The sequence below is a fragment of the Mus pahari genome, chromosome 1 (assembly GCF_900095145.1).
Source record: "Mus pahari chromosome 1, PAHARI_EIJ_v1.1, whole genome shotgun sequence".
Taxonomy (NCBI): Eukaryota; Metazoa; Chordata; class Mammalia; order Rodentia; family Muridae; genus Mus; species Mus pahari.
Genome location: NC_034590.1, coordinates 19,589,902 through 19,606,909, shown reverse-complemented (window position 1 = coordinate 19,606,909; position 17,008 = coordinate 19,589,902). Strand labels below are relative to the sequence as shown.

General features: G+C 42.8%; 1 protein-coding gene across 3 annotated transcripts in view; it reads left to right on the top strand.

Annotated features, from left to right (window-relative positions):
- Positions 1-3,996: 3,996 nt before the first annotated feature.
- Tsg101 (tumor susceptibility 101) overlaps positions 3,997-17,008 on the top strand; it is a 31,280-nt gene continuing 18,268 nt past the window's right edge. For 2 of the 3 annotated variants that reach the window (XM_021195001.2, XM_021194996.2), the window contains exons 1-4: positions 4,003-4,148; positions 11,025-11,109; positions 13,866-13,931; positions 15,621-15,784. In XM_021195001.2, coding sequence (XP_021050660.1) covers positions 4,107-4,148; positions 11,025-11,109; positions 13,866-13,931; positions 15,621-15,784 — 357 coding nt within the window. In that variant the 5' untranslated portion in view covers positions 4,003-4,106. Of the gene's footprint in view, positions 4,149-11,024; positions 11,110-13,865; positions 13,932-15,620; positions 15,785-17,008 lie in introns of all 3 variants that reach the window. The other variant, XM_021195007.2, reaches the window with a different exon arrangement.

Sequence of the window (17,008 nt, the reverse complement as noted above, 5' to 3'; positions counted from 1 at the left end):
CTGAGACTGGGTTTCTCTGTATAGCCCTGGCTGTCCTGGAACTCACTTTGTAGACCAGGCTGGCATCAAACTCAGAAATCCACCTGCCTCTGCCTCCCAAGTGCTGGGATTAAAGGCGTGCGCCACCACGCCCGGTGAAGCAGTCATTTCTTATGTGTTTTTCTAGTATTTTCTAATAGGTGATAACTAATTACCAATTCAGTAATTCCTGATTAGAATGTCTTTCTCTTCATTTGGTTTTGAGACTAATATCAAACTCAGCTCTCAGCAGTCATCTGCCTAAACCTCATGGGTACCAGCTACCAGCTACCATGCCCAGCAACAAGTCTTATTTTGTTTGTGGGGATCTAATCCAGGGTCTGATGCATGCTAGGCAGGTTCCTCCCCAACCCTGTTTCTATAATCTAATTCTAAAACTCTCGTGAACAGTAAACCAACTGCAGAATGCTATAACAGTGAGCTACCAAGAACTATGTTATAGAAAGAAATGTCAGTAATACACAGATATTTATTAAATACTCATCGTTAGCCAAGTATTTTGTTAGTTTGACCTCACCCTCGGGTTACAGTACAGAAGTCACACGCTTCCTTGAGTTAAGTAGCAATTGTAAGTTCCTCCTAATTCAGGTGGTGCCATCACATCCGCCTCATTTTGATTTAATTATTTAACAGTTACAGGCTTCTATGTGGTAACTTTCATTTTTTTCTAATTATTTATTGGTTTGGGTGATGTTGACTTGATTAACCTAAATACTGTATTAGTCTCCAAACCAACTGGGAATGTACAGTGTTTGCATATTTCTCATCTGAAGCACAGGACAGGATGAGAATTAGTGTTCATTCTCTAAGCTGATAACCTACCATCTGATAAGGTTCAATCCTATATCAAGTTATAAATCCTGATGTTTTGGTCTTGTTATATTCTGAAATGCAGACTTTGTGAAAATTAGTAAAAGATTTATTTCCTCGTTTTAAAAGGTACTGTTAATAAAACATTGCTTTTCCTTCTTGCTATGTGAGGGGGAAACTTTCCTTTTTCCCAAAGCATGCAGTATCTCAAGATTTTTTTTGGGTCTTGGATTAAAATGCTTTTTGATACTATAAAGTATATTTTTATTTTCCAATTTACATTGTTTCCTTAAATATCAAAAATAATGGATGAAATAAACTTTTATTTTAAAAGGACTGTATGCTGTCTGATTAAGTGAAAGAAGATACATTCAGATTAAAGAAGGATTTCATAGTATTCTCTGAACAACCATATCTGTTATTCATTTAAGTGACTTAAGATGAAGAAAATGGCCTTTTCAGTTATTTCTTTTTTTAAAAAAGTGTTTTGGTTTGGTTTTTTTGACACGGGGTTTCTCTGTGTAGCCCTGGCCTCACAAAAGTTCTGCCTGATCCGCCTGCCTCTGCCTCCTGAGCACTGGGATTAAAGCTGTGTGCTGTCACCAGCCAGTTTAGTTGTTTCTAATTTTAAATGTGACTTTTCCAACAAGATAATGCTATATAGCCATTGCAGGCTGTGATCTTTTGATTCTTTTCCTTGATTTCTAAATTAAGATGGTCATGCCTGGTTAAAAAGCTTCTAAAGCAGTATATTCCATAGTACTCCTCCAATCCATAGACACTCTGCTCTAGTTAAAGGAACTTCTAAGTAAGCTGTAGCTTTAAGAACAGTTTAAAATAAGGGTTTCTCGGTATGTTTAAAGACATCATGGGAGACATAAGGCATTCGGTGTCCTCCATCACTCATCCTGTTGGGAACAAGCAAAAGAAATATACTGTAGGGACTACCATTTAATTTTCAGACTCTATTTAACCATAGAGAGAAACTAAATTCAAGGTCCCGGTCCTAGGGAAGCCAAAGGTTTCTCAACAGCTGAACAGCTTCTGTTGTAAGGAAACAGTTGTCTGAGTCCAGACATCTCAGGGACAACTTCTCCATCTTTCTGACAGGGTCAAACTAAGTTCATGTTCCCAGGCCCAGGGACCAACTTCTATCCTAATTGATGGAAACTCCCTTGCTCAACCCATTGTGTCAAAATATGATTGGACAATGCTATAGCCCACCCCACTCCCCCTTGGTTTATGGTTTTATCCTTTAAATACGCTGTACAACATCCTTTCAGGGTCGTAGTTCCACTCCCAAGTCTGTTCTGTTGCCCTGACAAAAAAATAAATTTTTGTCATCTGCATTGAGCTAGCATTTGAGTTAAGTTGAATTTAAGAGGACCCCACAACAGTCTCCTCCTGAGCCTGGGGCTGACCTCTTTGTGAGGCTGGAAGTCAGCAAGCCCCAGAGATCCTTCTTCACCCCTCTTGAAGCTGGTATTATAGATGTTGTTACAGTCATGGGTGGGAATGCCCTGTAAAATCTGAACTCTGGCACTCAGACTTGTAGAACGAACGAGTGTTTTAACCACTTAAGCCATCTCCCCAGGGCCAAAGCATGATTTTTAACAAACTGAAACAGTGGGTAGTAGGCTAGAGTGTGCTTCAAGTTTGACTGGAGCTAAAGTTGCTCAAGACTGATGCTCCCTTTGAGATAGAGTAGGCTGACACCTGCCACACACTGTCCCTTAGGCTGTCTGTGACCTTGGATTTAGAAAGGGATTATATACTAAGATCATCCAGATGTATTCTCTTTCACTACTGTCTATAGGCTTTCACTACTACTAGGCTTTCTACTTTAGATGACTGTATTTATAAATTGTAATAAGAATTAATGGATAATATGTCGCTTTTTATTTTAAAGATTATTTTACGAGCATGTACGTTTTGCTTGCACTGGATGTATGTGTACCACCTGCATGCCTGGTGCCCATGGAGGCTAGCTATCAGGATTCCCTGTAACTGAGACCCTAACCCTCTGCGAGAGCAACCAGTACCCTTTACTACTGAGCCATCCCATCAACCCCTAGAACAAGCTTTTATTGGAAATAGAAACTCAACTGAGATTATCACCTTTTGTATTCTACAAGGCAATTAAGATCTGAAAGTAGGGCTGATGATGAGGCCAGCTTGTCTCCACTTTAGTCTTGAAAGCCATTAGCATCATTCCTGATTATGATTAAATCTTGTTTCTCAAGGGCTGGGCTATGCCCCACCTGTAACCTTAACTTCAGATGTTTCTATACAGCAACTTTGCTTCAAAAGGTTATTATAACCACCTGTCATGACCACTTTGTCATGAGTACCTTGTCAGGACCCCCTTGCAACCACGTCTTTGTTTCACAAGATGTGTTATGGCCATTTTGTTCTGTTCTGTTCCTGTAACCCTGCCTAGGTACCTGCCAAATCGCCCATTTGGAAACTCCCTACCCCTGAGCTTATATAAGACCCATTTTTCTTGCCTATGTCCAATGCTGACTTCCTGTACACAAATTTAAAAAGCTTGTTTTAATTAATTGCTTGCTTTAACTAACTTGGCTATGATGATTTGGGTCCACGATCTTTCTTCTTGCCTTTTTGGGATTAACACTGAAGAGGCTTCAAACTCAGAAGTTTGAAGGGGAAAGTTCTTTATAATCTGAAAAGAAGCCCTGTCCTCAAGCAAGGCAGACTGCGGCCTGTGTTGTCTTTATGTGGGCACGCAGAAATTGTTAGGGGAAAGTATGCTGAGGAGGAAATTACCGCATAGCTTCCTAACGGAAAAAAAAAAAAGCATCTCCTTTGCCCTTGCGAACATAACATGAAGGGCTTTCGAGCGCTGAAACTGCAGTAACAAGAACGGATGTGATAATCCGAGGTGCCTCGGGCGCAGGCACCTAAAAGCAACTCCTGGGTCTAGAGTGTCCACGAGCTAGTTCCGTGAGCGACGCGAGCCCAGGACCTTCCGAGCCGCAGTGGGTGGCAAGACTCTCCGGGGCCGCGAAAGGTTCGCCAACAACCGCACCACGGGCACCCGTGGACCCGATCCGACCTCTCGCCAGACTTGGCACCGCACCACAGCGGCCCCGGAAGTGACGCGCGGGAAGCGGAAGCGCAGCGCGCCGGCTTCCTGCTTCGCAGGGGCGGGGCGGCGGCGGCGGCGGCGATTGTCTGGCGGCCTGGGGCGGCCCCGTGGCGCCTACCCTCTGCCTGTGGGGACGGAGGAGCGCGCCATGGCGGTGTCCGAGAGTCAGCTGAAGAAGATGATGTCCAAGGTGAGCCCGCGCCCTACCGGGCGGCCCCGCGGGCTGGACCAGGCCGCCTTCCCTCTGCGGAGCGGCCCTTCCCGCCTTCGCCTCCATAAACAAAAGCGGGGTCGTGCCTGGCGCGGCCGCTGCTGTCCGCCCCGCGCTGCTCACGGTCCCCGCCGGCCGGAGCCCGGCCCTGCTCAGAGCCAGTCCTCGCGCGCCTCTCCCCGGCCCAACCCGGCACGCCCCGCCGGAGCTCGGGAACTCTTGGTGCAATTGGTTCGCTGAAGTCGAGCAGCCAGAAAATCGAGCCTGGCAACCCTTCCCCGCTCCAGAGAACTCTGCAGTTGCATGCCATTGTTTGCATCAACTGTGATGAACGCAGTTGTTTGCTTGTTTACTTAGAGTTGAACTTAAAGATTCTTATTGCTTGACTGGTTGTGGGTTTTTTTTTTCCTCTCACTTTTTAAAAGGCTTTTTGGATATTTGGCACATTAGCTACTTAGTACTTAATCCTGGGCATCGGACTCCAGAATGCGCTGCTTTTTGTAATTTACCACGTTTAATTGGAATGAAATTTATGTAACGTAGTTGAGCCCTAACTCTTTAGTCATTGAAGTTGGCTTTGATACTCTTATCAGAGCAGTAATAGAGATCGTGGAGTTAAGAAGTTTCCAGTTTACAAGGAAACACGAATACGCTGGGCGTGGTGGCACAGGCCTTTTAATTCCAGCGCTCTGTAGGCAGTTGACGACAGATCAGGACAGATCGTGAGTTCCAGATCAGCCAGGGATACACAGACCGCATTTCAAAGCAAACATAAAATTTTTCTTTTCTTCTTTTTCTCCCCTTCTTTTTTAATCTTTGTAAAACTAGATCTTTTTTAGTAAAGTCATTTCCCTGAGTCCTTGAAGACCAAACCTCTTGTCTCTTGGTTATCTAACCATTTAATCTTTTAGGCTACCTTTTTTTTTTTTTCCCCTGTAGTTATCTGTAATGACAGAAGGGGTCGGGGGAATCTACATAGTCCGGGTAAAGGTTGATATAGTAATGTTTATCTTCAAATCATTTGTTTTTCAAAGCCTCAGTTAAGCTTTTAGAGGACGTAGCCCATTAACTTCATCTGATTGGTAATCTCTGCCCTTTTCAAGACATTCTGGCTCACAGAGAGAGAGAGAGAGAGAGAGAGAGAGAGAGAGAGAGAGTCAGTTTTGGTGTTTTAACATCACTACAGATCATTTTTCTCCTTTGAACATCATCTTAGCTCCCATCCTAAACAGACTTTTCTAGCACCATTTTTGGTTGTGATTTTTACCAATTAAGTATATTTCTACAATTAGTCTATCATTCTTTATGCAAATAACTACTTTGTTCATACCAGTAACCTGTTTTTTACATACACTATTTTACAATAGAAGATGAGTCACTACTAACTGGGGAGAAGAAAGTGGTCATAATAAAAGTTGTTATTGAGTTTGAATTGATGCCATACAAGGTTATTGGTTGGTAGGCAAAGGGAGGTATAGCTCTTGAGCCAGCTTGGTCTTCATAATGAGACCCTGTTTCCAAAACACAAAGCTCTATTGTTCCATAAATTGTAGGGATATGACAGTGGGAACAATTAGACTAAAACCTGTACTTCTTAGCTTAATTACATGGAAGCCACTATTGAAATCATGGTAATAACATTGGAAAGTTGATAAGAGCTTTGGAAAGTAAAGCAGGAAGAGATGGTAGTGGTAGTGACAGTGGTGAGGCTGTGGTTTCTATTGCATGGTAAGGTGACAGTGGTGAGGCTGTGGTGTCTATTGCATGGTAAGGTGACAGTGGTGAGGCTGTGGTGTCTATTGCATGGTAAGGCGAGGGCTTTGTGAGAAGTCTATTTGACCAGAAACCTGAGCATAGAAGGAAGTGAGCTCTGGAACAGTCTGGGGTAAGGACAGTTCTAGGAAGAAGGAAAAACAAGTGCAAAGGCTTGAAGCAGAAGTTCATCAGCAAAAGGCTGGTAGCAAGACTGAGCTACAGGAAGTAGTGCTGTTTGACACTGAGCTTTAGTGATTTTGAGCTTGAGAGATTTTGAAGGGCCTTTTAGGCCAGTGTAAGGATTTTGGAATTTGATTGGATTGTGCTAAGAAACAATTAAGTTTTTGTTTTTTCAATTATGTATATGGAGTCAGATGGAGTGGCACACATCTTTAATAACAGATCTCTGTGAGTTTTCGGGCCAGTCAGGTCTGCATATTGAGGTCCAGGCTAGTCAAGGCTACACAGTGAGATTCTGTCACCAAAAACACACCTCCAAAAAACCAAAGTGAAATGTAGGAATATGTGCACATGAGTCCCATACACACACAGGCCAGGGCATTGGATCCCTCTAAATGGGTGTGTGCACATAAGTCAGGTGCACACAGAGGCCAGAACATTAGGTCCTTCTGTGTGGGTGTGTGCACATGAGTACAGATACAGAGGCCAGGGCGTTAGATCCCTCTGGATCTGAGTTATAGCTATTTGTGAACTATCTAATAAGCAAGAGCAGTATGTGCCCTTGACCAACAAGCCATCTCTTTAGCTCCCCTCCCCACTTTTTTGTTTTTGTTATTGTTGTTTTTGTTTTTCCTTTGAGATTCTCCCTGCCTACACCAGGCTGACTTCTAAGAGAGAGCTACCTTACTCTGTCTCTGGTGAGACTAAAGGCATGATCCATAGCACCCAGCCCAGTTGAAACGGGTACTCTAGATGCTCCACTGAGACCAAGGTTTAAGAGTGGAAGTAGAGACAACCACTGCTGCAGCTCACTTAGACCATAGTTAGAGATATGGAGGTAGAAGTCAGAGTCTGGACATAGATGTGTACATACATTCTTTTTTTTTTTTTTTAAGATTTATTTTTAAATGTACTTCTCTGTGTATGTGCATATACATGTGGGTACCCACAGAAGCCAGAGGAGGGCGCTGGATCTCCTGGAGCTGGAGTTATAGGCAGTTCAGAGTCTGCCACTGTGAGTCTTGGGAACTGAATTTGCAACAGTAACAAGTGCCCTCAACCACTAAGCCATCTCCAGCCCAGGATTCTGGATCTGTTTTGAAGGTACTGCTGAGCAAGATTAGTTGTGAATAGAGAGGGAGATGCTCAAGGACAACTTGAAGGTTTGGTAACTGAACAGCAACTAGAGTTAAGATGTGGGAAGAATAAAAATTGGGAGGGTGATAAAGAGTTTTGTTTCTGATCAGTTTAATGTTCATTAGATACACTGTCAAACTGGTAAATGGATACAAAGTACTCCCTTTTCCCTTACCCATAGGGAATACATTCCAAGACAAAGCAGATATATTAAACCATATATGTATTGTGCTTTTTCCTATATGTGCCTCCCTGTGAGAAAAGTTAACTTACAAGTTACTTTCAGTAAGAGGTTAATAATAATATAACAAGATAGAAAAATTATAAAAGACATCCTAATACTATTTCTGGCATTACTCCTCTTGAACTTGAGGCCCACTGAGTAGTTCCTTGAACACAAGCACTAAGACAGTTGTTCTTAGGCCAGTCGGTCACTAGCAGGCGGGGTAGCCTGTTTAGTTGTGGATATGCTGGATAAAGAGATGACTCACTTCCTGGGCGGGACAGTAGGACTGAGATTTCATCAAGATGTCATGCTACTTAGAAATGCAGTTTAGCACACTTTAATCCCAGCACTGGGAGGCAGAGGCAGGTGGATCTTTGTGAGTTCAAGGCTGGCCTGTTCTCCATGAGTTCCAAGACAGCCAGGGCTACACAGAGAAGCCCTGTCTTGGGGCGTAAGGGGAAGAGTAGTGCAATTGGATGTATATGAGTTGTTTATTTCTAAAATTCCCTGGTGTTTTGTTTTGTGACACAAATGTTTATTGGTGAAGGAGAGGAGCATCATTCCTTCCTCTCAACTGCCTGCACGTAGCTCAGCCCCTCCTTTCTCTCTTCTGGGATATGCCTGCCCCTCTTCTTGACGATGTTGAGCACTTTTGTCCTTGGATACCTTGAGCAGCTCCGTGGCACACTGTTGATTGGGTGCAAAGCTGCAAACCTCCCAGATCATGTCCCACATGAACTTGGTGTGCATGTGCTTGGTGAGGCTTCCTTGCTGGCATTCTTTATCACCTTGTGGCCCTCATTGAGGCCCACAGCCAGTAGCACAGGGCCATGGCTGTTCTCTTAAATATTTTAGAATTGAGGCTAACCATGAATCACAGAAACTGCAGAAAAGAGGCATTACTACACATGTCTGCAGTTTATAGAAGAGGTTCAGAATGGAAGTGTTTTAGAAAGATGTTCATGTGTGTATTGATGCAGTTATGCCAAGGTAAGTGTTTCAAGTTCAGAATACAAATCACTGAAGTCCGTTCTCTCTGCCACGTGGGTTCTAGGGATCAAACTTGGGTCATAAGCTTGGTCAGCATGCTCTGTTACTTACTGAGCCATCTTGCTAGCCCTATGTGGAAATCTATAATGTGGGGGTTTTATTTAACATATTTAAAAATACAAGAGAGAACACAAAGGAGTGAGATTAGATGAAGAAGAAAAAGGAGTTTTGTGGCTCAAAACTAATTGATTCTAGAAGAGAAAGAACAAAAAAGATGAGAAGGAAGTCAAACTTTGAGACTAGAAAATGTTGGGTTTGTTTTTTTAGTTTTTTATTAATGTTCATCCATTTGTGTGTGCGAGTGCGCATGTATGTGCATGTGGTGCACACGCACATTTGCACATGCAACAGTGAGCATGTGGAGGTCAGGGTATAACTTACAGGAGTTCATTCTTCCTACCATGTGAATCTTGGGAATTGAGTTCAGATTTTCAGGCCTTTACCTGTTGAGTCCTCTTAGCAATCCATGAACACATTTTAAGAGGGAGAACTCAACTTGGTCAAATATCACTTACAAATAAAATGAAGACAGTATGGCACACCATATAGCAGGCATTGATGACTTTGATAAGCAGCTTTAAAGAAGGGGTGGGTATAAAATATATGTGCACCCTTTCTCTTGCTGAGGCAAAAATTCTAGAAGCTGCGCTTAAGACCTCTTTTCCCATCACAGAAAATCTTACAGGCTTGCCATTCAAACATACCCAAATCTGACCCTATCTCACTGTCTCCTCAGTAGAATATCCAAACTGAGGTAGGCTGGAAGAAGGTTGTTCTAGACATCAAACAGTGATTATTGCTGACACCATAGGGGTTTCTTCCCAGTGAGGAAACATGGTCATCTGTGCGATGAACTTGCTAGAGGGAAGGGGGAAGAACATAACTATCTCGAATATCATAACTTTTAGATCCCAAAACTAATTCAAAGGATCATGTGCGTTAAAATATACCAAGAGAATGAAGTGATCAGCCAATTACTGATTATGGAGCCTTTGATAGGCCAGATGAACGGGTTTGCAGTGAAGGTTGAAATAGAGATGAGGCTGTCATATCAGCTAAATACTAGGTTAAAATGGGCTTTCCATATGATTAACATAATTTATAAATAAGAAACTGTTCCATACTGATGCTTTGCTTTTTGCCTTGTTATTAGGATCTGTTGGGATAGCTGATTGCTTTTTATTTATGTTTTTGCTTCCCTTGTACTAAGGGAATTGAACATGGGCCTGTGGGTGAGCAGTGGGTGAGCACTCTGCCTCTGGGTCACACATACCTTAGCTGCTGACTGCTTTTCTGCTTTGGGACAGATGTGCCGAAACCAGGCGCTAATTCTAAAGTAGGGAAGAGAGCATTGGGGTGAGAAACAATAATGGGAGTGATTTGTTGCAAATTGACAGTGAATGCTTCAGTGTGAGAATGAGTGAAGCATAGGAAAGATTTTATTAAAAGAGAAAGATGCCGGGCAGTGGTGGCACACGCCTTTAATCCCAGCCTTGGGAGGCAGAGGCAGGCGGCAGGCGGATTTCTGAGTTCGAGGCCAGCCTGGTCTACAGAGTGAGTTCCAGGACAGCCAGGGCTACACAGAGAAACCCTGTCTCAAAAGAGAGAGAGAGAGAGAGAGAGAGAGAGAGAGAGAGAGAGAGAGAGAGAGAGAGAGAGAAAGAGAATAGTGTTTGAATAGCCTGTATGTAATTCCCCAGCTTCTCGGGGCTTGAGGCAGAAGATTATTAGTTTTGTTGCCAGATTAGGCAATAAAAGAAAACCCCATTAAAAACAGTTTTTAGATGGAAACTTTTTTTTCCTTAATGCCTGCATGTATTTCTATGTACCTGCCTTACACTGCCTGGTACCTGCAGAAGCCAGAAGAGGGTATTGGCTCCCCTGGGACTGAAGTTCTAGACTGTTAGAGTCATACCCATGCAGGTGCTGGGATGCCATCCTGGGCCCGCTAGTGCTCTTAACCACTGAGCTGCTTTGTTGGGGCCTTTTAACTTGAAGAAACACTGAAATAGTGGGGAGCATCTTCAGTAAGGGCTCACTTAGATCAAGAAAGGAGAGCCTGAGGTCCCCTTAGGTTTTCATGTTAATGATGAGTAGAAGATTCAAGAAAACTGCAGCAAAGAAAATAGCATTTTAAGAAAATACAGCCTGGCAGGGTGTGGTGGCGCATGCCTTTAAGCACAGCACTTGGGAGGCAGAGGCAGGCAGATCTCTGAGTTCGAGGCCAGCCTGGTCTACAGAGTGAGTTCCAGGACAGCCAGGGCTATACAGAGAAACCCTTCTCAGAAAGAAAAAGAAAATACAGCCTGGTGGTGGTAGTTCACACGTTTATTCCCAGCACTTGGGAGGTAGGCATGGTGGGTCTCTGTGAGTTTGAGGACAGCCAGGGCTATACAGAGAAACCCTGTCTCAAACAGACGAACAAGAACGGTAAAAAGAAGGAAGAAAATCCAGCAGTAAAATGGTACACATTGGTTTTAATTAAACTTTGTAATTTTGCTTTTCAGTACAAATACAGAGATCTAACCGTCCGACAAACTGTCAATGTCATCGCTATGTACAAAGATCTCAAACCTGTATTGGATTCATATGGTAAGTTTATATGACAAAAAGATCTGTCCCAGTGATTGAGTTTGTTCCATGTGTGTATGTATGAATACATTTTTCATTGTTTCCTTTTCAGTTTGTTGAATTTCCAACTGAAGGATTAAGTTTCCACCTAACAGCTGTCAGGAAACAGGAGAGTATAAGTCTGAACAAAACGAATCTGTTGAGTGCTTCCAAGTCTTAAAAAGCCCTGCTTTGATACAGTACACAGAGTTAGGTTCAGGGATATCTGTTCTTCTGTACTGCGGGGTCAGTCCCAGAGTCTCATGCATGCTGTACATCCGGCCCACAGGGGGAATTTTTTTTTTTAGTATACAAAATTTTTTAAAAGATTTATTTATTTTATGTATATGAGTACACTGTAGCTGTCTTCAGACACACCAGAAGAGGGAGCAGATCCCATTACAGATGGTTGTGAGCCACCATGTGGTTGCTGGAATTGAACTGAGGGCCTCTGGAAGAGCAGTCAGTGCTCTTAACTGCTGAGCCATCTTTCCAGCCCCCCCCCCCCCCCATAGGAGGAATTTTAAAGATAATTTAGTTTGTCATTTTTCAAAGCCTTTCTGAGAGAGAGAGAGAGAGAGAGAGAGAGAGAGAGAGAGAGAGAGAGAGAGAAAGAGCTGCAAGTCAGAGAACAACCTCCCACAGGAATCTATTCTTTCATTGTGTCAGTTATAGGGACTGTACTCAGGTCATCAGGCTCTACAGCTGGTGCCCTTACCCAGTGAGCCATCTTGCCAGGCCATTTAACAGAGTTGTGAAGAAGGTTGCTAAGAGCAGCTGAGGGGTTAGGTAAAAGGCAGCATTCTGTGCTTACGTTTTAACAGTTACAGATTAAACAAAAGTAAGCGCACACCCTGGAATCATGAACCTGTGATCTCAGCTACTCAAGAAACCGAAACAGGAAGATTACTTGAACCCTAGAGAGGTCTTGGCTAGCCTAGGCAATAAATATACTCAGTCGGTCCGTCTATCTGCCTGTTTCTGTCTGTCTCTGTGTCTGTCTCCCTCCCCTATCACCTCTATAAGATAGAGTTTTGGGTTTGTTGCCGGGGAGTGGCTTCTATTTGTTTTGTGGTCTATTTTTTTGTTTGATTGGTTGCTTTTTGAGACAATGTCTCTCTATAGCCTTGAATGTCCTGGAACTCTATCTGTAGACCAGGCTGGCCTCAAACTCAGAAATCCACCTGCCTCTGTCTCCGAGTGCTGGGATTAAAAGTGTGCGCCACCACCGCCCAGCACTAAGACAGATTTTTAAAACTAAGTTTCATTGCAGCAGAATTTCTTAGCTGAGAGGAATGCAATGTTGACTTGCCTAGGTTCTTAGCTATTCCCCTTCCCCCATAGCATCTCTGTGCTCAGGAACACATCACAGGACTACTGAGGATTAACTGTCCCTTTCATTTTGTAAATCTTGAAAGTATTTTTTAATATTGGTCTTTAGTTTTAGGTGCCAATTTGTCTTTATTCTGAAACAAAATTGTAACTTAAGAAATAACATCTGCGGCTGGAGAGACGGCTCAGCAATTGATGTTCCATGGCATCTGATGCCCTCTTCTACCCTCCATGAGTGCATGCATATGTGGTCCACTTACATACATGCAAGCAGAGCACACATGTACACATAAAGTAAAAACAAATACATGTTGAAAGAGAAGGTGTCTGTATTTAACTGTGGAGACATTTCTATTTTCAGTACTGTGGTTTGATACCACCTTGGGGTGGAGAATGACAGTGAGGATCTGTATGTGGATGAGGATGGCCTTGAACTTCCAATTCCCCTATAGCTAGGGCTATAGACATGTGCCACCATGCTCAGTTGACAAAGTGCTGAGATGGAATCCAAGGCTTCAAGCATGTAGGCGAGCCCTCCACCACCAGCTTGGCCACGGCCCAGGCTGCAGTCAATGGCAGTGTCTAAAGTGAAATGATGGGAAGTTAGCTTTTAGTATGGCATCGTTTAATAGTGACTTCTTCCTCTATTTTAGTGGTACTAGGGATCGAGCCCAGGGTCTTGATTCTAAAGAAGTGTTCCAATGTACTATATTCACAGTTTGATGGAGACTTTTTTTTTTTAATTTACTGATATATTCTTTTGTTTGTTTGTTTGTTTTTGTTTTTCAAGACAGGGTTTCTCTGTGTAACTCTGGCTGTCCTGGAACTCACTTTGTAGACCAAGCTGGCCTCGAACTCAGAAATCTGCCTGCCTCTGCCTCCCAAGTGCTGGGATTAAAGGCATGCGCCACCACCGCCTGGCTAAATTTACTGATATATTCTTAAATTTGTTAAAAACAACTTTTTTAGGAATATATATTTTGCTTAATCATTAGCGTCCATCTCAGGTGTACATGGCCGGAAGCTTCAGAGTGATTTTAATTGTACTTACTTAGGTTTTTTTGAGACAATGTTTCTCTGTGTAAACCTGGCTGTCCTGGAGCTCACTGTATAGACTAGGCTGGCCTCGAACTCAGAGATCTGCCTGTCTCTGCCTCCCAGTGCTAAGATCAAAGGCTCGGAGTGATTTTTAAATGGGCTTAAAACCATGCTGCTTGCAGACTAAAAGCTCGTTCTTTGGAAATGCAACACTCAGATCCATCTTTACAGGTAACTCAAAGCTTTTAAACTAAGGGAGTCACTGAAGGAGTCTTTGATCCTGAACACTAAGTTAGCCTCATTCCATAGTTATCTGGTAGTGTGTACAAAAATACTTGGGATTAAGTTTTTGTCTTTTTCCTTTTTAGTTTTTAATGATGGCAGTTCCAGGGAGCTGGTGAACCTCACTGGTACAATCCCAGTGCGTTATCGAGGTAAATCATATATTTGTGTGTTCATGGTATATGTATCTGCAGGCAAGAACATGCTACCAAGGAGTTAAAAGTACAAAGTGTACTTTCTTTTTTTTTTTTTTTTTTTCGTTTTCGTTTTTCAAAGTGTACTTTCTAATGGCCTTCTTGACAACAGATTTTAATTTCAGTCCTAATTTGACTTTATTTGGCGGCAGCACCTCACAGTTGTTGTTTTTAATTTCTCTGTCAAGATAGAGCAATGTGCAAGTGCCTCACAATTCAGCTGGAACTTAATGTTTCCTGGACTCATGGCACTGTATTGAATCTTCTGTGTCTGCTAGTTCAGCCTCTCTCATAGTGATTTGTACCTTTCCAAACCTGGGAAGCTGTACTGTGCAGTGGTGAGGTGGTGCCTTAGGGAAAGAATTAGGTTTGTCATTCTGCTGTGTGATCTGAATAATGCCTAGATTGGGTACTGACAGTTCATGGAAGTGATACATACAAAGGCTTGCCACTGCCTGGTGTACACTAAACAGACAATAAAGGGCACCCGTTCTCTCTGGTTATCATATTGGTAATGATACTGGGATGACTGGTCTCTGAAGCAGTCAGTTCTGCTGTACTCAGTGATAAGCGAGTGCCCAGTTTCTTATTTGGGAAGGTTATGGTTATTATTCCTTGTGGCTAGCTAGGACATGTCACCAGAGAGAGAGGCTGGGACCAGGGGCTGGTACAACCTTCAAAGGTACTTCCCTAGTGACATAGTCCTGTAACAGGCCCCAGAATATCACCATCAGCTTGGAGCAAGTATTTAGAGCAGTGGTTCTCAACCTTCCTAAAGCAGCAACCCTTTAATACAGTTCCTCATGTTGTGGTGACTGTTTTGAATCATAATATAAACATCTGAAAAGCAGACCTCCAAAGGAGTCAGAACCCACAGGTTGGGAACCAGTGCTTTAGAACATGAGCCTGTGGGGGACATTACTCTGCACTTCTGTGATTGCTGTGCTCTTGAGATAAAAAAGGAGAGCAGGGCACACGGGAAGATCACTGAGATCATGACACTTGTCAGTCATTTGTGCCTGTCATGGTCCTGGAGAAAAAAGCAGTTAATGGAGAGCATCTGTGTTGAACGGAAGATCGATTACTAACTCCACAGTTGTGTCCTCAGAATGTGCTCTGCTGGGGGATACAGGTTGTGGAAGCATACATAAATACTGATTTCATCTACAGGGATCCCCCTTTCCCTTAGTCATTCTTTGTGACTCATAAAATATGGGTCCAAATTACTGTGGGGGATTCTTGGTTTTGTTTGTTTGTTTGTTTTTGTTTTTTGTTTGTAAATTAGGGAATTCTCAATGTTGGTAATAAACCTCAAGCTTTGTGTATTAATTAGAGTTACATATTATAGATATGTTTGGGGGCTGAGGAAGAAAAATCAGAAGTTATTAGTATCTGATTAGGTGAAACATGCTTTTGCTGAAACTAAGCAGCTAACATTAAGTTGAACAACCAAAAGAGTGTTGTCCACAGCAAGCCATCATCGCTTTCACTTTCTGTGTGGCTTACGTGCCAGACCTCCAAGAAGCATCTTGAATTAAAAATAGCCCTAGTGGCAGTCATGGTGTTGTGTGCTGCTCTCGGCCTTGTGTGTTACACTCGTGAAAAATAATAGAAGTAGAGTAATTGAGGTTTCTTCTTCTCTCTTAGGTAATATATATAATATTCCAATATGCCTGTGGCTGCTGGACACATACCCATATAACCCCCCTATCTGTTTTGTTAAGCCTACTAGTTCAATGACTATTAAAACAGGAAAGCATGTGGATGCAAATGGGAAAATCTACCTACCTTATCTACATGACTGGAAACATGTAAGTATTATGTGGTTCTATGAAGTGATTACATGTATGTTCTGCTCTCTAGCTTCTCTCTTCAGTTTACACTCAAGGAAGATTCTGAGGTAGGTAAGTTCAGATGGTAAACTAGTCACTGACTGAGGCTCTTGTATATTCCTTTGTTTATTGGTGATTTTGTTTGTTTGTTTGTTTAGGTGTCTACCTCAAATTGTGCTGGCCTCAAACTTGTAGTGATCAGTTCTCCCTCAGCTTACCAGGATGACAGACAGGAGCTGTAATACTATCCAGCTGAAAGATTCTGTAAAAGAATCCATAGTGCTCGTTCACCACTTTATTTACTTGAATATAAACTTAGACAAAGTTCAGAGGTAGACTCTTACTTTTTAAAATGGGTACACTGATGGGCTATGTTAGGGAACTGAAGTCTTAGTCTTCAAAGCATTGCTATCAAGAGTAACAGTTGGGAACTTGTGTTTCTGCCTCTAATAGTGAACTGGCAGAACAGCGTTTATGCTACAAACAACCAGAAACCTGTATTGTATTGGTGTTCTCTAGAGGAACAGAATCAATACAATGAATATGTTACAAAGGAAGAGTTGGTTTTGTTTTTAAAGGTTTTGTGTGTGTGTGTGTGTGTGTGTGTGTGTGTGTGTGTGTGTGTGTGTGTGTGTGTGTGTGTGTGTGTGTGTGTGTGTGTGTGTGTGTGTGTGTGTGTGTGAATGTTTTACCTAAATGTGTATGAATGTTTTACCTAAATGTGTATATATACTACATGTATGTCTGGTGTCTGTGGAAGCCAGAAGATGGCATCAGATCCCCTGCAGCTAGTGTTGCAGGCAGTTGTTAGCCACTATGTATGTCCTGGGAACTGAACCCAGGTCCTCTGCAAAAGTAGCCATTGCTCTTACCTGCTGAGCCACCTCTCTAGCCCCAGAAAGAGACTTATTATTGGTATGTGTGTTGGGTTGTGTAGACAGTGCTGGTCTGTACACTGGAGAGGCTGAGAACTCAGTAGCTTCTCAGTCCCTGAGGATGGAACTTCAGCAGTTCCATCCTGTGTTGAATGCCTGGAGGAAACCTCGAGGTCCAGTAGTTACCAGTCCGCATAAGAAAGCCAAAAAAAGCTGGTGTCCAGTGTCAAGAGGAGATAGCAGCAGCAGTGCTGGCAGAGGGCTAGGTGTGTAGATGCACTCACAAGCAAGTGCAAGATGGGCAGGACAGAACAACAGAGCACTGCCC